This window comes from Trachymyrmex cornetzi, unplaced genomic scaffold (assembly GCF_001594075.2).
Source record: "Trachymyrmex cornetzi isolate Tcor2-1 unplaced genomic scaffold, Tcor1.1 scaffold646, whole genome shotgun sequence".
NCBI lineage: Eukaryota > Metazoa > Arthropoda > Insecta > Hymenoptera > Formicidae > Trachymyrmex > Trachymyrmex cornetzi.
In genome coordinates, this window is record NW_017299966.1 from 1,133,287 (window position 1) to 1,154,331 (window position 21,045).

The window sequence follows — 21,045 nt, forward strand, 5'->3', positions numbered from 1 at the left end:
ATATAAAATAAAATATATATATTTTAAATAAATTTCGGATTTATAACGGAATATTTATGTATTTTACGTTGCGCGTGTTATAGCATCAACAGTTATATTATTTTGTTTGCTTTACTTGATAGTAAACAAATAAGATTTAATAGATTATCTTTAGCCGCGATTCATATTTCGACAGAATGAAAACAGAGGAAAGCTATTTTAAAATACATTTAAAAACATCGCAAGAAAGATTTATAAAAAAGCACATACAACACTTTTATTAGTCACATAATACATTTATTTACGCTATTTTATACGTTTTTGATTGCAGATAGAAAGAAATACAAGCTACCTTCTGCTCATTAATAACAATGACTACGTCAGAGGCAGAATTTTGCTTGTATTCTCATTAAGCAAGTTTTACATCGCTTCTGCATGTCAACCAAATCTTTTATCTATACGCTCACTGGGCACTAAAAAATTTATAAATCTACACAGATCCAATAATTCCGTGAGCGAAAGTCTAAAAAAATCTAACAATGCGAGAGGAAATCACGTCAGATTCCCTAATTATTCCATATAAATCAAATATCCTAGGTTCTTCTCTCGTTAAACTTTTCTCTCCTTTCTCATTTTACTGTACAACGTTTACAACGATTATAAACTGTCTATTCATAGCAAGAAAGTAGAGGAAGAATTGCTCGATACATGCGTTATAAAGATAACAAATGCTTATTTAATTGTAAGATCATATAAATTATTCAATTATCAAATGAAAGTTACAAACATTTCATAAAGCTGCATATCGTAATGAATAAAGACGGCGAATAAACAAAAAATAAAAAAAAACCGTTGAGTATTTGTCTATAAAGCTGGTAGAAATAATTAATTGACTGCAGTTATTCTCACCTCGTATCCTGTTTACTCAATAACATTCGAGTTGCAAAAAAAAACGGCAAAAAATCTACTTTGAAAAAGTACTTAAAAAAAAAGCCGTTTTAAGCGTATCAACGTGCGAATCAATAAACAACATTTTAGAGGTCTTCAAAAATGATAAAATAACATGCATAACTAATCGTTTACATTAGGAAAATATGCGTTGAATATTTGTGACAACTTCTGGAGGCAGCTCAGTGAAAAGAGCATTCCAATCGTTTACAAAATCTCGTTGAACAGACTTGATAAACTCCATAACGAGATTTTGCGTTTCTGTAAAAAGGAAAAATGTATTGTAATCTTTATGAATCAAGTTGAAAGATACTTTAAAGAAAAAACAATTACTTTCATATATTTTTCAAACAAAAATATGTAAAAATAAGTTACATGCATTATTCTCAAATTACTTGTCATGAAATTTATACAAGTTAACAAAAATAAAATCGTATTTTAAATCTTAAAAAAATCTTTTGAAAAATTCTTAAAATATTCATCAATGCTATTAATTAAATTTAATTAATTAAATTAAAATCTCACCGACGTCAAGAGCCTTTTCTTCATGTAATATAATAACTGCAACTTTCAACAACGTATGAATGTAAGACTGCAAGAGAGTGACTCCAGCTTGATATAACGTAAGAATACTTTGAAACACGGCTTTATGCTCTAGGAAGTCAGCCTTCAACGGTAACTGTTCAACGAAAACTGGAAATACTTGTTCAAGTGGCAAATTCGAATAATTTGTGATAATAAGTCGTGCAATTGCCCCAACCACGTTATCACGTGCAGCTGCATCTGTTTCTTTTGCAATAGCACACGACAAAGTTTGAAGAATATTAGGATAATGTCTGTGTAATAATTGTTAAGGAATATCAACAAAAAATTTTTACCTGTATAATTATTTTCATGAAAATTTGCGAAATAACTGTAAAAGAATTGCATTTCTTTATAAAATAAAATTATATAAAATAGTATTTTCTATCTATAATGCATATTTTTAATATCTTAATCATAAAAAAATTAATTATGAGAAAATAAAAAATATTTTCCAATATTTTAAAATATTTTTTAATAGATACTAGATTCGTGTAGTATTCAGTACAACATATTGTTGAATAGCAAATTATTGCCAAATTTGGAAAGATAATTAGTGATAAGCATTCGATCATTATAAAATAACAAAAGGATACGGATAAACTGCTTCTTTTCCATACAAGGCAAGTTCTCCGATTCCAAAGAAACAATTACTACGAACTTCGCTGCAAGGATCTTGGGCCCCAGTTTGTAGAAAAGTCGGAAGCAGTTGTGAAACAAACGCAGCTGTCATGTGTTTAAGCCCGGATAAACATTCAGATATTGTTCCAACAGCAAAGGATCTCTGCGCCTCCGAATTGTCCATTTTCTGTAAGTATTTTGCTAAGTTAAAATTAAAATCGCAAATTTTTCAAAAAAATGCAGTATAAAAATCAATAATACCAGTCTTTTTAAAAAGAAAGGCAACATGGTTTGAAAGTAGAGTGCAAAATCTTCTGCCGAGAGTACTCTTCCCAAATGAGAAAATACAGTCCCCGCGCATTCTATCAGTAATCCGTCTTGTTCTGCTTCGATGTCAATGCCTTCGATCTCTTCCTGATCCTGACACGCTGTTTTGTCTTCGATAAAAATTATAATTCTGATTTGCGTGTTGATTTATCAATATAACAAACGTAAATAAAATACGCAACGCAAATACCTTTCATCACATCCATCACACAATTTACTATGGCTTCTTTATGACCTATGCCGGCGATAACATCTGATTTAACCTGTCTTAAAAGTGTTTGATATGCCTCCAAACCGCAAATGGCAACTGTCGGCTCTTCGTCTAATCTTATGAGCTCTGACAATTTCGGGATAAACATGGAGAGAGCTTTCAATAGTGCCTTTTTTCCTTCGTCAGTATTGATTTTCGATAAGTTAATGCAAAACTGTAATAGAGCCTCTATACTCGCTTTCCGTATATCTTCTTGAGGATAATTTATCAATTTAAAAATCTCTTCGAAAGATCTTTCGAGGTACGGCATGAACGCTTCTCTGCAATAATATTTTTAAACACGATTAATCCAGTTATTAATTAAAAACTCAAAAAAAGGAAGCTTACTCTGTGTGTTCCGCAATCTCCTTCAGCGCCATCACGCTTTCTTCTTTCTCTTCCATATAGGCATTTTCAACACTGTAACCGTCAATCTCTTCATCATTGTCATCTTCATTATCGGTGCATTCAATGTCTTCTTCTTCATCTTCTCGTTCATTCTCGGTATCGCTGAGATCATCGTAAACTGTAAGAGCGTTAGCTTCGTCGTCCTTAAAATGCATCTGTAATGACCATGTCACATTTATACTATTTCCATAAGTTTTTCAACTCTCATAATTTGTGCAATAATTACTAAAATTCCATCTGCACTCCGTATACTCATTATCATGTACTCGACGATTTCGGGCAAAGTCACAGCCATCTCTTTCTTCATTATTGTGCTAATAGCGGCAAACAATCCATAAAGAGATTTCCGTAAGTCTGGATCGACCGTATTTCTCAGTAGTTTTATTCCAAGATCGAGTGATGTGGCTGCTAATGGGGCGAAATGTTTCTCACCTATTGACCTGGCTACCACTCCGAGAGTATCTAAGAATATAATATATAAAAAATATAATTACAGATTGCAATGAAAGTAAGTAATTGAATAAAGTGATTCTCTTCACTAACCTACTGCTTGAACTTGAAGACACATGTTTTCCTCACTCGGTTCTGTGGTAAGATAATTATTAAGAATATTTATAATTGTTTCGAAATACGGTAACATATGCTCCTCGCTGGCACAAGCAGCAGCGCCTACTGCGCTCAGAGTGAGCTCCTTCACGTGCGGCGATGTATCCGCGTTTAGGATATCGAATAGTCTCTCCATTAATTTGGGCAAGTACGGCAGGATTCTCTCGTTCAAGTTCTCACAAAACATTTCGAGAGCGTAGAACATACGGCCGACTGCATGCGGTTCTTTCTTCTCTTGTTTGATATACGAGCATATTTGGCCGAGATATTCAAACAATACAGGTAGTAACTCGGATGAGTATTGTGATATCTCCGGTTGCAAATGTTCGGAGTATTGTCCTAAGGCGTAAAGCGCGGCATTGCGCACAACGGGCGAAGGATAGGAGATTCCTTCGCAGATACATCGCAGAAAGAATTCAAGGTAGTTTGAACGAATATATTCAGCGCAACCTTCTGCTAAGACAGCTATAACCACGTACGACGTCTTCTTTACGTAATCATCTGTGCTTCGGAGTCCAGGTTCGATATGTCGCAACTAAGAAATTAATATTTTTTCACTTTAGTATAGTTTTCTTAAATTTAAGAGTTTTTAGAGAGAATAATCGAAGACGCAAAATAATCAACTGTTTGTGGAGATAAAAACGCATAAATTCATAAACTGTAATAACAATCGATCTCAATAGAGCAAAATGTTAAAGTGTTATATACGATATAATTCTATAATAGAAATTTTCTGTCACAATAATTTTGTTTCTAACAGTATGAAGTAAGAAATTCAAGATGTAAAATTATATTATAAAAAAAGCAGATTATATAATAAAATTATAATCAAATTGTATATAATAATATATATATATTACAATCAATATATTTGATAATAAAAAATTCTGAAGCTTACCAAATGTGGAATTAACTTTTCCGGCGGCAAGTGCATCGCGAGCAAGTCTAAAGTTTGAGTAGCGCTTGTTAAAACAGTGTTTTCATTATCTGTATTTGAACAATCATCATCTTCCTCTGGCTTACTCATCATGACTGCGAATAACATATCTGCAAATCTCGAGATTATTGAGTCGTTCTGCTAACATGGGTGGGTTAATTACTGAAATAGATCGCTCACCGACGATAGGTTCCACTAATTTGTGCTTTACGAGAGCCTTTTTCTTTAATCTTGCTAGCCAGCCGATAAAACTGATCACTCTAACTTTCAGGAGTTCGTCTGTAGATTTATTAGCAATGATCGTAAGGCACATATGGACAAGAGATTTTACATGGGGCGTTATTACAACAATCATATTCTCGCATAATTCGTCCAATAATTCAAAACTTTGGATAGCAAAATTATTGTGTTCAGTTTCGGTAAAAGCCTGAATTGTGGTCATTATTAGCGGCATCATTGTAGCATAAGTATGTAGTGTCTGAAATGATATATTTGTCAACAACGATATTTTACAATAATCGACTTTGGGGTGACGAGTGGCTGCGTGTAGGAGCGACTGACTCGTAATCGGCAGGTCCCGAGTTCGATCCCGACCTTTACACTTCACCCCATATATCCAGTTTACAAGAGGTTTTCTGAGAGATTTACCTCAGTTTTTATAAGAGAGTGATTCAAGAGTTAAAAAAAAGTTTTAAATAAAACTGCATGAGTTGATTGTAATCCGTTTCGGGAACGGACATATATTACATATAAATAAATAATATAAACTAACATATAAAAACCATAAATAACTGTAAACATTGACTAATGTATATATAAATACAATAAGATTATAAAAAATTTGACAAAAACACCGCGTACGATACTAACCGTTTCGTCGTGTTTAGCTACAGGAATAAGATGCCGTAATGTTTCCAAAATATAAAAAGCGGCAGGGTTTCCTAAACTCTGAAGACTGCTCAACGTTTGAGCGAGAAGCATCACTAGAGATCTGGCATGCGAGGTATAGGCATCCGGAGTAACGTCTGTCATAATTGATAAAGTATAAAGGCCTAGCTAAAATCAAATATTTCGCATGATAAAATAATGGACAGATTCTTGAATATCTTCTTTAAATAAATCTCAAAATTAAATGAAACCTTTCTTGGTTGCATATTCTTAGTTGATAATGAACATGATATTAAACATGTATTTAATATCACTTTGAAAAAAAATTGATATTAAGTTAAGTTTTTGCTTACTTCTTTATTCTCCAACCTTTCATTAGTAATTAACTGTTGCACATAATGTATAATTTCTGGCCAGCTATTTGTAGGTAATTCATGTTTAACAATGACACCTATTAATTGAGCTATGCTATTTCTAACCAAGTTTGCTGATTCATGTTCTAAAGCCTAAAAAAGATGTCATAGATAACATGAAATTAAAATGTATAATCATAAATATTACTTAAATTGTAAAATTCGAGTTCTATCGTGATATTTGTCTTTTGTTTAAAGAATTATTGGCTACGTTTACACCGTGCATTTAGACTACGATCTATACCCCAAATTCGACGTTCAATTATTTAGGCTCCTTGGTATAAAGTACAGTTGGTGGATGACCTATCTTCTCTATGGTCAGGACTAGTTTGTCGGTGACCCGTCCTAAAATATGGATCAGGCCGCAAAATAGATCTTTCGATGTAAACGTAGCCACTTTCTAGAATCGAGCTTTAAAACTTACACTCATTTATTTCTTTGTTTGAGAAGCAATACAACTTTGATAGATTTATCTAAGAACACGTATACCAGGAAATATAAAATATATAACGGAAATATTGAGTGAACTTAATGATATGAAATTTTGTAACTTAAATCATCAAATGTATTATAAAAATTTCTCACCTGTAATATAATTTTCTTAAATTCGGTTCGTACAGGTATGGATAATTTTGTCCAGTATTTTCCTTTAGTATAACGTCTTCTAAGAATGAGAGTCGCATACTGCCGTACCTTTAAAACAATTCATTCTCCATTTACATTCTTGCTCAAAGTATAAAGAGTGAATAGACTTAATTCTACGAGAAATTACAAACCTCTGGATTCGATGATGTTACGACAAGTTGGCATAAAACTGGCACACTGTCTGGATTCTGAAGTACTTTCTTGAGTTCTTTAGTTGCCTGAAATTAGACATATTGATACAAAACCATTTCGAGCAAATTACCGGCTGTTTAATATTGCAACAGATGAGACAACAATAATAGATAATCAAAACAGAAGAATTAAAGATCACGACGTCGAGGTCTGACCAAGAGAATTCTGTGAATCTGTGAGAAGACTTCGCGAGTGTCCAGCGGTGTTATTCCAGTAAAACTGAAAGTGTAGCTAATCGATGGAACGGAAGGAAAACACGTGTTCGCAATGCGCCTTCAACAGGCACCGATTTGACAAAGGCAAAACGATGAATATTGAAAATGCACAAACCTCCTGTATCGTAGCACTATCGGACGCAAGCAGGTTTAACAGCAGACGCTCCATTTTTCTTTCTCTGTTTTTTTTTCTTGTTTTAGCCGAAAGGTAAAAATTTACTCGAGAGCACGGACGGAAGGTCGACTCGACTGCTGCCCACCGCCGCCATTCAGGCCTACGAGGGACCTGTTCGGAGCATCATGATTTAGACCTGTTGGCGACGTCTATGTGGATACTCCTCGCCGTCAGAGGGCTCGTCTTGTCGTCCTTGTTCAAGATACTGATCTATTCTTCGTTTTCTTTTTTCTCTTTTCAAATCGCGATGATTCCACTGGTCTCAAATGCCGCAAATAGGACACGTGACAATTGACACACAAAGTTCTTCCACTGAACAATATAACTTAATTGTTAGCTGAAACCATATCAAAATGTGCGACTGTAGCTATCAGTAACTATTTTTTTATTTTTTTTATTTTATATGTTTAAATATAATATTTTCTAGAATATATAATTTTATCTTTGCTAAGTTAATACTTCATAATTATTAGTGCAAAATAAATTTGTATATCGTACTGTCTAATATGCACTTATTATTATTACCAACGATCGGTCATGTCAACATCTTTTGAAACATTCAGTCAAAATCCATGAGATTAATTTTCCTTGATATGGGTCAATGGTTTCCTTAATATTATTGTGTGATTCCATTTTGCTTTCTGATAATATTTTTTTCGTTCCATATATTTATCAAATTCTCCGGTAAAAAATTTTTTATGCATGAGTATGTATAAATATGTATAAAATATGTCCATATATGTCCATACATCTTTTTTTCTTTCGTAAAATTACTTTTTAATGTAATAGAAATAATAATAACGTAAAAAATTAAAAATAATTAAAAAAATAATTTTCGCACTATTTGTTTTAGAAAAAATCAAATTCGAAGAAATGTAAAAAATTACTTACGTATAATTATATAAAATTATGCATAATTATGTATAAGCAATTTTTTTTACATTTTTCTAAACTTGTTTTTTTCTAAAACAAACAATGCGAAAATTATCCCTTTAATTATTTTTTATATTTTCATATTACTATTATTATTTCTATTATATTAAAAAGTAATTTTATAAAAAAAAGGAGGATGTGTAGACATATTTCATATAATGATACATGTTTATGAATATTTATGCGTGTTTATGTGTAAGTTTATACATATTTATACATATTCATGCATGACAAATTTTTTAACGGATCCGTTTATAATATTATGCCATAGTGCAATTCTTATAAATTAATATTGCCTTTGTTTAGTGCAAGAAGTGATATAATTATTTTATAACAACTTTTTTAACTCGAATATTTAAAAAATATATGTATTTTATAAAAAATATTTTAAATAAATTTCGACTAATTACACAGTAAATATTTAATAATTACTAAGGTAATTATTCTTTTATGATGTAATTTTCAATCGTGACAGATTACTGATTAATAGCAGCTTCCATAGTTCCTGCCGATCAAATTACACTGCCGTATAGAAATTGTTTTAATCGATTTTAATTAATATATAGTATGTAATATACCATATATTGAATAACATATATTATATTACATTTAGTTTGTGTCAATTGGGGTATGTTACTTTTTAACATATATCTACCCTAATAACACATTTTATCCGGGATACATCCTGAGGATGTCCTTAGGATGTTCAAAGGACGTACGTCCTTTGGACGTCCTTTGGACGTCCTCAGGACGTCCCCTGGAGGTCTGTGTTGTTAGGGTACATAATCCTTGCTTATCGTTACGTAATCTTTTGTATCTTTTTAGAGAACATTTTCTTTCATATCTACACATTTTCTTTCATATCTACACATTTTCTAAACATCTACAATAATCTTTTTTTATCTAAATGTCCACATAGTATAAATCGTTAGGTTATCGCTCTGGATCTAATCGTCCCGCATATTGTGTGGACTAGTTTATTATTTTAGAACAAACTCCCTCCTATGGAATGCATCCTCTACTACTCTTCGTTTACTTCTCATCTTCTTTCTTCGTTCTTTCCTTTCTGTTTTCGCTCTCGTAAACTTCTCGATATAATCCAGTCATCTTAATTTTTTTAAATCAGTTTCAAGAATTCATCCATAAATGCACGCCTGCAATCTGATTATAGTTTAGCTTATATCCTCTCTATTTGAAGTTCAATATGCTACGAGCATTTTGACATGCAAGTGAATTGACAAGCAGCGTCTGTCAGCAGATTATTGACAGATTCGAACAGAAATTGCAAGGTGGCATCGATTGTATGGATTCACATTAAGTTCTTCTGTTAGAGAACTGCAAAGCTTACAAGCAGAAAATATGACAGATCACTAGCAAGCGTAGCTTCCATAGTTTTTGAGTTGATTAAATTGAGTTGGATATATTCTGTTATATTTTTTCGAGGAACTTAACTATCTTTTGTCAATATTCTGCCGACAGCATTGCACGTACGGTAAATTCTGTGCAGTTAAATTCAATCTCAAATTCAGTTTCTTTCTATCGACAATATTTATGAAAAACACTTAGTTCGTTTCCAGCGAATTAGCTCTGTCCAATATATAGAATAAAATTTATGAAAGGCGTATTAAACTTATCGGTTTACTTGAGATTAAAGTATTTTATGTACAGTTGTCTTGAACACGCGTGTGCGATACTTGGGGTATCTTTATGCGTTCTCCACAACACGAAGCTTGACATGAGTGTCGGTACTTGAGCTATAAGAGAGCAAATCTTGAGATTTACCTTCCTTGACCTCCTTGCACTTCTCATCATTTTTATTACCACTCATTTAATTTGATACTGAAAGAACGATTTAGCTGAAGTATCTAAAAATATAGCTAGATACAGATCTGAAAATTTCGTTAGCCCATCAAAATAAAAAAAAAAATATGTAGAATTCTCAACCTGGTTGCTGGAATGTTTATAATTATCGTATCATGCTTGAGATTCCCACGTAATTACTTCGATGGCCCAACAAAATTATTTTCAAATTTGTATACAGCTAAATTTTTAGTACTTCAGCGAAATCGTTCTTTCCATGTGACTAAATATTGTTCTTAAAAGTTTGCTTGTCAATATGATTTTTCGACCAAAATATAAAGGAAAATATAACTGAGAATTTATCTCATTTCCAATTTACACATTAAAATAAAGTAAATTATTACTAGAAACAGTGAGATAATTTTACATATAATTATAATGTATCATTATTGTTTCTAAAATCTTTAATTTAAATCTCAAGTGAGAAAATTATAATTTTTATTTGTTAAATTCTAGCAATTCGATTTTTAAATTATTAAAGAAGAATTGCTTCTTGAAGATATTTTTCCTATTAAAAAAAAGACATTCTACTATAATTTTAAAATTAATCGAATACAGCGAAAAGACAAAGTTATAAATGTTATCGTTGTTTAAAGTGTATTTTTATTTAAGTTTTCGCAAATGTATGAATTTCCTATTTTTGACTGAAAAGAATCAAAATATTTTTTACTATACGCGCGAGGCTTATCTTCTTCCTTGATGGAACATCGCCTCAGCAACACGAACACTAAACACCAAAACGGAGGCTGTCAGCAACGTCGTTGAGCGACTCTTGTTGCACCTCGTGCATGCATTCGTCGTCGGCTTAATGTGCATTCCGCTCGCGACGTTCACTAAAGAAAAATTCCTTTCGTGCTATTTTATTCGATCTCAATAACTAAAGACCTTTTGACGAAATTCAATCACAAGATCACTTCTTGAAAATCGAGCGAAAATCGCGATAAAGTTTTATTAAATTGTCCTGTTCTTAGTTCATACAGTATTTTGACTATCGTTTCGTGAAATTTAATATTATGGGTAATATAAATATATAATGCTTCTCGTAACAATTAAAATATAGCTTAATTAATTAATTCTTTTATAATTAATACAAGAAACATTAAAAAGACAAAACTTTATCACCCAAAAGCCTTTTCGTTACCAGAAATATATTAACATTTTTTTCTTTTTTTATTACTTCTCTCATTTTTTCTCGCAAACATTAAAAGACTTGTACCATTAAGAATATGTTCATTAATAGCAATAATAAAGTTGTATAGTAAATATATTCTACATCAACGATAATTATAAGATTGTTAGAAGCGAAAGGATTAAGAGTTCATAGTACAGTAACAGACTATACGGAAAGGATTAAAAGTTCACACAGTACAGTAATATAGACTATACGTTCATAAATTTATACATTGCATCAGGTGATTTCTTCTTCGTCGCATGCAATGCAGTAAGGTCTGCTATATGGCTGAATTAGTATACTTTTAAAACTTAAAGTGAGATAGATATATGTTTGATGTTTGGTTAAAGCAAGAAAGTTCTAGTACACAACAACAACACACAGTCTAGAGAATCCCCCTCACCCCCCTCTCTATAGTTTGATCGCGAGCAATTTTGTTAAAAATTTGCTATCTCATTCTACCTTATACTATTTTATTCATTCCAACTTACTAAAGTTGACAAAAACAATAGGCCAATCAAATATTTATCATCTCATCATGGCCAGGCTCTGTTGTAAGGTCTCAGTGCAGTCTACTGATGTAAAAACAAAAAACAAACCTATGGTTCCGAGCCCCGCGTTCACACGAAGTCCCAAGCTATCGGAATCAATAGGAATCCGAGAAAAACCGTAGAACGGGAACATCCCAATTTCATCATCAAAGGGAACTTACCTCATAGAGAATCCGCCTTCCGAGACGTTTCCTTCAACCGCACCGATAACGTTCTAACATCAGCGCTAGTGTCAGCACTATTTCGGGAGCTGACAAAAACCGATCGCCGCGTTTCCGCGATAGAAACAGATGGAAAAGCGCGACTTCGTAGGTCTCAACACCGTCAGACGCGATTTTCCCAAAAGACTGCGCCGGTCCCTCTCTCCTCCCCACTGTTGTTGCTCAAATATAAGGCGCAACCGTCGGCCGAAAAAGGCCGAAAAAGAAGAAGCCTTCCGCCGCAATCACTTTTATGGCGGGCAAACATGCCCTTCCCGGCAAACGTGGCGCGCAGCGTTTCTTAACGACATGTTGCTGTCGCTCACGATGCATCCTGTCCGTTTACGAATCGTTCAACGTTGAAATTCGACAAATTCGAGATATAAATCCTTGTGCGGAAACCGAACAATTTTGATATCGTTTTTCTTATGCTCTACTTAATTTTTTACAGAATATCGTTTGTAGAATATTTTCTTTTTTTTTTTAATCTTTTTATATAATTAAGAATTTTTTAATGCTATAAGAAAATAAAAAAGAAGGAAACTTGCTTGAGTCTTTGATAAGCCGCGTTATTAAATCCGTAGTTCGATGTGACGATATGTCTCTATAAACTGTCTGATGACTGATGTTAGGGAATTTGCTAATCGAGATCACGTAAATATCTAGAAGAAACCTTTCGCGGTATCAACAAACTTATCGTCACCGCAAAACGTTGTGACGTAAACGACTTTTGTAGGGCTACTGTTTTACAGTTGAATCATCCGCGTTTATAGCATGTATGACACCCTCTATTGACGTCACTTGAAATCCCTTGTTCCGAGCAAATCTATCTGCGATGTTCTTAATTGTCGATATTAAAAATCACAATAAATTAATGAATTTATAATTATTGCAAAAACATTATTTAAAAAAAATATTTTCACTAAAGTATTATTAAACAACACAAAGACATTAAAAAATGGAATTATTAGTTATATATTTCACACAATAATTTTTTAAAATTTTATTATTAAAATTTCTAATTTATTTTGCGATTCTTATTCTTATTTACGACAGAATGTATTTTTATAAAATGTAACTTTTTATTTTTTTACAATTATTATCTTATGTCTAATGTTCTGAAAAAAAATCATTAAAGTTTCGTGAACACTTATACTATCTATTTGAATAATATCGGGATGGAAAATCGGGCACAAGATCAGTGAAGAGATCAACAGAGAATTTTCTTAGCAAACATTATTTAATTCTACAGACTTACTTTCTGCGTTCAAGACTTAAATTAATTACATCGATTAATGAATTATAAATATAAATAGGATACGGTAGAGATGGAATCAACCGCAATTTTTTAAAGCGGATGTATCTCTCGATGCGCGTCGCATTTTATGCATTTGAGCCACGATTGATCCTCATACAGCAGAAATGTCCAAATTATGTCACAAGGACAATCTAAAGATATCGCAACGTGTGTAAGATATCCGTATGATACATTCGGGATATTTCTGCTGTGTGAGTCGTGATATTCATGATACATCCTCCGTAACTATATTTTACATTTTTCTTTTTACATACTTTGTTTATTTACGTCCGCAAATCGGGAATCAAGTTATCCACCTTTCTCGTGTATATTTCTACGAATTTATTGGACTATGAAGATCTTGAAAAATTTGCAATTCTAAAACTGTGTGCGCGTAGGTCAATGATTTCCAGTTCTAAGTAAAGCAAATAAATGTTAATAAACTTAATAAAGTATTAATTTTTATAGCTAGTCTTAGCTATCGAGATTATGCCCTATTAATTCGAAAATATGTGTGAAAATGTAAGAAGTGTTCAAAATAAAAGTTTCAAGATTTACAAGAACTCACGTATTGAATTCATACAATGTTTCTCTCTCTCTCTCTCTCTCTCTCTCTCTCTCTCTCTCTCTCTCAACAAAAAACTGTCATGTTAAATTTAACTTCTAATTTTGCGTATTTCTTTTTCCAAATAATATCGAAATGCACGTGAGAGAATTTAATTTAAGATTGGCCATTTTCACTCTCACAAGTGTGAGGCGTTTCAACGTTCGAGATACGAAATTTTCAATAGAAATAATTTTACGAATAAATTGAAGTACAGGACTCTCGATAATAAATGTAGGAATAATATGGCAAATGAGAGTAACAGCGTGGTTATCGCGGAGCGTAATATTTTTTAAATAATTTTATATAAAATCTATTACGTTACACAAGTTCTTCGGACGTTTCGGTCTCATTTAGGGCCATCTTCAGTAAATTTTAACGAACAAAGCAAACCTCACGCTCAATCGTGATGGTGACCAATAATTTAACGGATTTAACTTGTCTCTTTTCTTCGGAAAAAACATGTCTTCACATACTGTATTTGATCTGATCGTAATACATCGTCGTGGGTGGAGATGTCGACGCGTGATGAATATTCGTAGAAACTGTGCCAGGTATGTTGGATATGCTTAGGCCGCCGATGTTGCTCAGATTTAACGAACCTAGTGAACCTAGAGAACTCAAGGTCACCGAGCTTCCCGGATGCGCAAAATAGGATGATTTCCGATCAATGATGCCGCCACCAGAACTGTTCGAACTGGAATTGGAATTGGTGCATTGCATTTTTATCCCTGAAACAGATCACATTATCGATTATTTCGAAGCTATCTCTTCATAAAAGTATACCTCTCTAAATACTTGAAATTCTCTTAGCAATCTAAAATTAATTTTCTTTTAGTGAAATTACAATTAAACTACTATGCTTAAAAATGGATGCTTTAACCTAAATTACTCTACTTAAAAGTCAGTTATTAATACTTTCTAATCTTTAGTAGCTTATAATTTAAGGAGTGTCGATACTTGTGGATTTTTTTAAGTAAAGTGTGAAATCCGAAAATATTTGATCCCGATCTTCAAATATTCTACGTATCCAGATAAGATTTCATCCAGTTTTGCTACTTAAGAATGCACACGATGTAAGAGTAATGGTGGAAAGAAACGAAAGATCTCACGATAGAAATTGGTACTTAGGCACAGGCACCCATAAATCTAAAGCTCCACCAGTTCTCAAGTAGCTTCCTCTCGAGCGGCCACTTCACTCGTGTCTCAATTTTATTCTTTTTTTTTCTTCTCTCTTTTGCATCCCCATATATTAATTTTTGCTTTTCACAAGTGGATCACAGATTTGTTTGATCTCCTTTGAAAACTCTTCTTCTCTTTTCTTGCAAAACTGCTTGAAATAATTGCATATATATCGAGCAAATTTTTCATCTTTTGGATATTTTAACTTCCTAAAACTGAAAAATTTCGAAATTACGTCATGTCACTCGTCGAAGATTCGAAGATTGGCGAGTTCTCTCGATTCGACATCGCGACGCCTCGGAAAGACGTCCACGTGGGTGGTCCGATGGCGCTGCTGCCAGTCAAAATCCCTCTCCGTAGATCGAAATGCTCTCGGGCACGACCAAGTTGGCTTGCGCCATTTCTTCTTGTTCTTCTTTTTCCTTTTCTCTTCTTCGGGAGCACACCCGCGGCAGAGCCCGCGCGAGGATGCTGGCTTTCAAGAAGCACAGAAGTTGCTTCTAACCGAATACCGGCACAACAGGCCATAGTTCGGAGCAAAGAGATCGCGCTCCAGAAATATACGGAGAGCACGGCGTTGTAAGAAGAGTAAAAAGACGTGCCTACGTGGCGTCTGTGTGGATCGATCTCGTTTACACTTCACTGTGACTGACGGAAGACGAATAAGAAGAAGAAGAACAAGAAGAAGTCTGCGGTGGAGGAAGCGTGGGTGGCGGCGTTTATCTCCTGTCGATCCGCGCGTTGTATCGAGATACAGAAGAAAGAAACTTACTCTCCTTAATCGAGATTAGATCAATTTTCCTAAATCGGGATAGATCGAAGCTTTTGTAGAAACTTTGAAACATGCTGATGAATATTTTTCGCCGTTTACTTCGATCAATTAGATTGAACGCACAATGATATCGAATTATACATGTAATTAAAATACGTCTGAAATTTGTTTCAGATACTTTAAACGTTAAACTTGCAGAAATAGTTTAGGATAAATATTATTTGACCATTCTCTCAAAAAACACAGCTTTAGCAAGAAAAAAATTGGTTTTATTCGAGATTTATAAAACTATCAGATTAACTAATAATTGTTGAAAAGTTTAAGAGCGAATCGAAGACTTACGAGGGTTTAAATGAACGATTTGCGGATCTCGACATGCTGTTGGTAAGTTAACGCCGTAAATATTACGATGCTCTGTAGGGTTAAGGCCGAATTAAGTCACCTCGTTTATACCTCCGATAAATATTTAGGCGATAAACGATTCGAGCGCGCACTTGCTAGCACGCGACTACACTGAAGAGGCAAAAAGCATTTTACGCGCGTTTCACTTCAATAGTGATTATTTTGATGCATGAAACGTCTACTTATCACATCGACCTCGTTTATCAAAGAAATGATGCCTTTCTAAAATATTATCAACACAAAAAGATTCCCAATTATCAGAAAACGAATTCAAAATATAATTGCGTAGGCTGCGAATAAGACATCTCAAGTTCAGTTATACGTACAATATATCTTTGCTTCGCAAAGGGAAAACTGTCAAGTGTTTTGTTATCGTTGCCATAACGCGGTGTTAACGAGCGTTTTTATTATCGCGTTGTTGGACGCAGACGTTGGCTAAATTAATCTCGCGAGGAAAGGAAACGACGCTTCTAGTCTTACGGCGGGTTACACGTGTTAAGTTACAAGGTACAAGTTACGAGCTCGAAACGTCGTACAGGCGTGACAGGGACGTCGCCTCGGTTAATCGTTTCTGTCAACGGCGACGATGTGCACTGTATCCACCCATCCTGTGTATTCCAGTGATATTAATCTTTTTAACGTGCTATTATGGTCAATCAAAATTATCTAAGTACATTAATATTTACTATTTACTAATACAAATTATTTAAATACACTTTATTACGCTTATATATTTTTTTGTTTGATACGATGTGAAGGTAAATGCAATACGCAGGATTCACTATACTTAATGTCGTGTACGTTTATACTGTTTGTAAATATAATTACGTATTAATGCATTGTAGATTTATTGAGCACTATATATGTAATTTAAAAAATTAAATTAAATTCAAGTGATATAAAATACGCTCGTATAATAAAAATTGTACGATAATTACATTATATATTATATCAAAGCTAAGAATTTTAAACTGAATGAATCCAATTAAATAAGAATTAATAAAAAAAATTACCTCTCCTAAAATAAAACGTTATCTCTTTTGTATCGATTTGACGAACTTTGACCTGATATACCCATGAAATTCTATAGCCACAGAGGAAGGATGGAAGGCTCGAAAGAGTAGTGCCGTCGTTTTACTTTGCAGGACACGGCGCCTAAAAGATCGTAAACTGTCTCCAATTTTCCAGATGGCCCCTACATGACGCGGATCCATCAACGTTGTCCTCGCGATGCAAAAAGAATTCAAAAATCGCTGCAGGCATGATTTCGTTTCGTTGCACTTGTTCGCGTCGTGTTCTGCGGTTTTATATTTTATTCAAGTTCGCATAAATTTTTGAAAAATTTTTCAACAACGTTTCAAAAGATCGCTTTCAATTCAAGTACCTTCTCGCGTTACTTTCAATTCGAGTAAATATCTCACGCCTCTCATTTTCAAATCATTGTATTTCCCATTATTTGCAATTTCTTTTTATATTCTTATTTCATATTTTATATTACACTTTTAGTATTATCCATTATATATCTATTACAACAAGTTACCCAACTTTAATACTTTACATAAGATAACGTTAGTCATCCGATCATATATTAAAATTAAAGTTGTAAAGGTGCAGATTTTCCTGACTTTTAATATTTTACAAAATTCACTAAAAAATTATGTACAAGATATATTTAAAAACTAATGACACAAACTCATAATCTGAATAATGATTCGAAGAAAGCTGTTCTAAAAATTACTGAGACTAATTTTTAGTAACTTGCAATGCTTTGGCAACTAATAACGCGATTAAAAATACGTACGCGGCAAAACGAAAGACACTGTGAAGTTACACGATACCGTTACAACTCACCGTGATCCGCGGCAGGAGTCGGACATCCACTGTGCGGCGAACTGACGTTGGTCACAGGGCTGCTGTTACCCGGTTGCTCCTGCATAGATTGCATGGTGATGTTAACGCCATGGCCGGCAGCATTATTGACCCCCGCGAGGCCATAACCGACATAATAATCTTGTCCAGGCGCTTGAGTGGTAGGTGTCGAGTTGGCACACTTGTAGCCCATCATGGCCTCGTCCTTGTAGTCGGCGTGATGTTGCGGATGATGATCCTTCATCGTTGAGAATCCGTCGGCCGGCGGCCTGTACGCCGTCAGCTGATCCTGGCCACGAGCACCGAAAGCTCCAGGCTCGCTCTTGAACGTCACTAACTCACCGTTCCTGTAGACCGGCGTTGGCTCGCCGCCGGTCTTATACGTGACCTCGGTGGTCTTGTAGGTCACCTCGGCTATCGGTGGCCCAGACTTGTACGTTGCCGAACCCTCCGGATATGCCCAATCGGCGGACACCGCCGCACTCGGCGCGTACATGGCGTACTCCTGATAGTTCTGGTACTGATTCTGGTAACCGTTCGCGTAATCGATGCCACCGGGTCCGCCGGCTAGATTTTCGTAGGGACCAGGCGTCTGCACGCCGACTCCGGGTGTGGCGCTCGAATAATATTGCGGATATTGCGGCTTCAACGCGGCTTGACACTTGCGTCGAAAGCCGCGTGGTCGCCGCCGAAAACTCCCTTCTTCGAACATGTACTCTGTGGACGGATCGATGGTCCAGTAGTGACCTTTGCCGGGTCGTCCCAAACCCTTGGGTAGTTTGATGAAGCATTCGTTTAGACTGAGATTGTGGCGTACCGAGTTCTTCCAGCCCTGATAAGTGCCACGGAAAAAAGGAAAACGCTGCTGCAAAAATGAATAGATCTCCGATAAGGTCAGCCTCTTGCCTGGACTCGACTGGATCGCCATCACAATCAGCGCGATGTACGAATACGGCGGTTTTTCCTGGCGTCGCGCACCAGGTTTTCTCGCCTGCATCTCGCTACTCGTCGGATTGCACATGAGCGGCTCCAAGCTTGTCTCCTGGGACAGACTACCTGCGCTCATCGGCAATATCGCCGATCGTGCGGTCGAAGAGTTTGGATGCACAACGACCGTCTGCTCTTGTTGCTGGTGCAGGTTGCTGGCGTCGGACTGATTCTTCATGGTCAACCGCACGCTGTCGACGCCAGGGTCACGGGGCATCGACGGCACGATCACGCTCTGGTCCATCGAGCTCTGATTCCCGGCCGTCAAAGTCCGCCCGTGGCGAACATCCTACACGCGAATATATCCCTCGGATTTCCACGATATACTCAGAGTACCACAATCTTTCAACACACTATGCCGAAGAACTATGCTGAAGATTTCTTCGAGTGACGCTCGGCACGCAACAGTAACACGAAGGATTGTACAAAAAAAAGGCAATGTCACGCGCTATATTTTATTGAAAAATCAACATCGAGCCGATCCGTTCGAGGATCCCATCGTTTAGCGGAGCAATGGCCCCCGCCGCCCGAAGGGGACCTTCGCCGCCTTGTAGTAAACGCGACGTCGAGGTCGCGGATATTTACACGTTGGATGTAAATTGTTTGCGCGATTCCGCCGCGGAGGGGTCAATTATTTAGACTCGCTTCGTCGGGCACGTAACGGGCTTACGTCGGGACTCGAGTCGGCTATGATGCGCCGCTAAGTGTTTTCGGATGACTGCTGCTCGCCTCGCATGGCACGGGAGCGGAATCTGGACCACGGATGACGTTGATCGCGGCGTGACAGGGTCAGAAACGGGCGTCCCCCACGTGGGCGGTTCGAACCAAGTCTGGTATCCGGGACTCGGATTGGTCATGTGCTGATGTTCCATACGAAAAGTCGGATGCTGCGCCCAATGGCGCCCCGTACCGCCTCCGACGTCTTCTCCTTTCATCGTCATACAATTATGGGGAAGTGAATTGCGTAATGACGTTATTTGGATTTGTCGGTGAAGGTACGTGACATCGTACGGCTCATTATAGTCTGTTACGATAATTATTACAAGAATGTTACAATTATCTTTGATTCTGCCAGAAGAGTATAGGACAGAATTTGATATTCGCTCGTTGAAGCGACGTGAAAAGAGTATATCCAAGAAATGAAGAAATATTAATTAAAATCCGCATGATATGATTTTAGAATGTTAAAAGAATCCAGAAGATGTCTGAAAGTCGTCCAAGAGATGTCTCGAAAATTCAGAAACATTAATCCTTTTAATTTTTCATTAGTGAATTCCAAAGTTGAATACGTAGATCAAAATGAGACACTCGTGAAAGAGAGAGACATAATAATTACCGTAAATTTACAGTAACATATGAAAAATATATGTCACAAAAACATATTTTTTTATGTTAATTTACATTGCTTCATATCATGATACTTGAAAACATATGAAAAATATATGTCACAAAAACATATTTTTGTATGTTAATTTACACGGCTTCATATCATGATACTTCCGTTAAAGAAAAATTACAACTGAACCAAGATATGTTATCGTTTTCGAATGATAATGAATCGAATGGCATTCATCTAAATATACACATTAATACATTTTAATAAAATAGTAATTATATATAATAATGTCTATTCAATATTTGCAAAAATATCAAAATCGCTTATCAATCCTAAATATAGTTAAATATCGTTAAATATTAAGTTATAAAGATCTTTGTAATTTTAAAATAAAAAATCTTCTTAAATTAAAAATTGTACTTTGAACTTCAAATTTTACGTTATATTTTTTCAAAATATCCAATCATTATAATTAAAAATCTAATTAAAAACTGTTGTTCCCATGAAGAAAAAATTAGCTTTAGATTAATTAAAATTTTCATGATTGTACATTGATTTCAAGATATCGCGAGAGTACACTTGATATCAGTTTATTGACGCAAAATTCCCACTACGATGTAAACGTTCAAGCGCTCGCCAATATCCTTTACACGAGCGGTTCGTACTTAGTTTGCTTGAAAATTACAAGTGAGTAT

The 21,045-nt window shown here is 35.1% G+C and overlaps 2 protein-coding genes across 3 annotated transcripts; both read right to left on the minus strand.

The window, feature by feature from the left end:
* Positions 1-247: 247 nt before the first annotated feature.
* LOC108767087 (importin-4) lies at positions 248-7,487 on the minus strand. Of its 2 annotated transcripts, XR_001940414.1 has the most exons (16): positions 7,127-7,487; positions 6,736-6,822; positions 6,545-6,652; positions 5,900-6,052; positions 5,529-5,714; positions 4,839-5,136; positions 4,620-4,768; positions 3,659-4,256; positions 3,342-3,577; positions 3,056-3,270; positions 2,648-2,988; positions 2,392-2,567; positions 2,106-2,317; positions 1,453-1,763; positions 889-1,188; positions 248-452 (listed from the first exon to the last, which is right to left on the minus strand). XR_001940414.1 is itself a non-coding variant. In XM_018516778.1 (15 exons), exons 1-15 carry the CDS (start codon positions 7,178-7,180, stop codon positions 1,064-1,066), a joined length of 3,249 nt encoding a protein of 1,082 aa, XP_018372280.1. In that variant the 5' UTR covers positions 7,181-7,487; the 3' UTR covers positions 248-1,063. The 2 variants fall into 2 exon arrangements, 1 of the variants encoding a protein (XP_018372280.1); XM_018516778.1 differs by having other exon boundaries at positions 248-1,188.
* Positions 7,488-14,084: 6,597 nt separating this feature from the next.
* Positions 14,085-19,445, minus strand: LOC108767026 (forkhead box protein O). The gene is made up of 2 exons (XM_018516645.1): positions 18,010-19,445; positions 14,085-14,533 (listed from the first exon to the last, which is right to left on the minus strand). The coding sequence occupies exons 1-2, from the start codon at positions 19,256-19,258 to the stop codon at positions 14,271-14,273; spliced, it is 1,512 nt and encodes a 503-aa protein (XP_018372147.1). The 5' UTR covers positions 19,259-19,445; the 3' UTR covers positions 14,085-14,270.
* Between the last annotated feature and the right edge of the window lie 1,600 nt (positions 19,446-21,045).

Bases quoted from the DNA above. Each gene is read 5' to 3' on its own strand.
- LOC108767087 (XM_018516778.1), bottom strand. From the start codon at position 7,180: ATGGAGCGTCTGCTGTTAAACCTGCTTGCGTCCGATAGTGCTACGATA. The intron at 6,823-7,126 runs GTTTGTGCATTT...GTCTAATTTCAG, and splicing joins ATAGTGCTACGATACAGGAG to GCAACTAAAGAACTCAAGAA. The intron at 2,318-2,391 runs GTATTATTGATT...AAATACTTACAG, and splicing joins CTTTCTTTTTAAAAAGACTG to AAAATGGACAATTCGGAGGC.
- LOC108767026 (XM_018516645.1), bottom strand. From the start codon at position 19,258: ATGGACCAGAGCGTGATCGTGCCGTCGATGCCCCGTGACCCTGGCGTC. The intron at 14,534-18,009 runs GTGAGTTGTAAC...GATCTGTTTCAG, and splicing joins GACTCCTGCCGCGGATCACG to GGATAAAAATGCAATGCACC.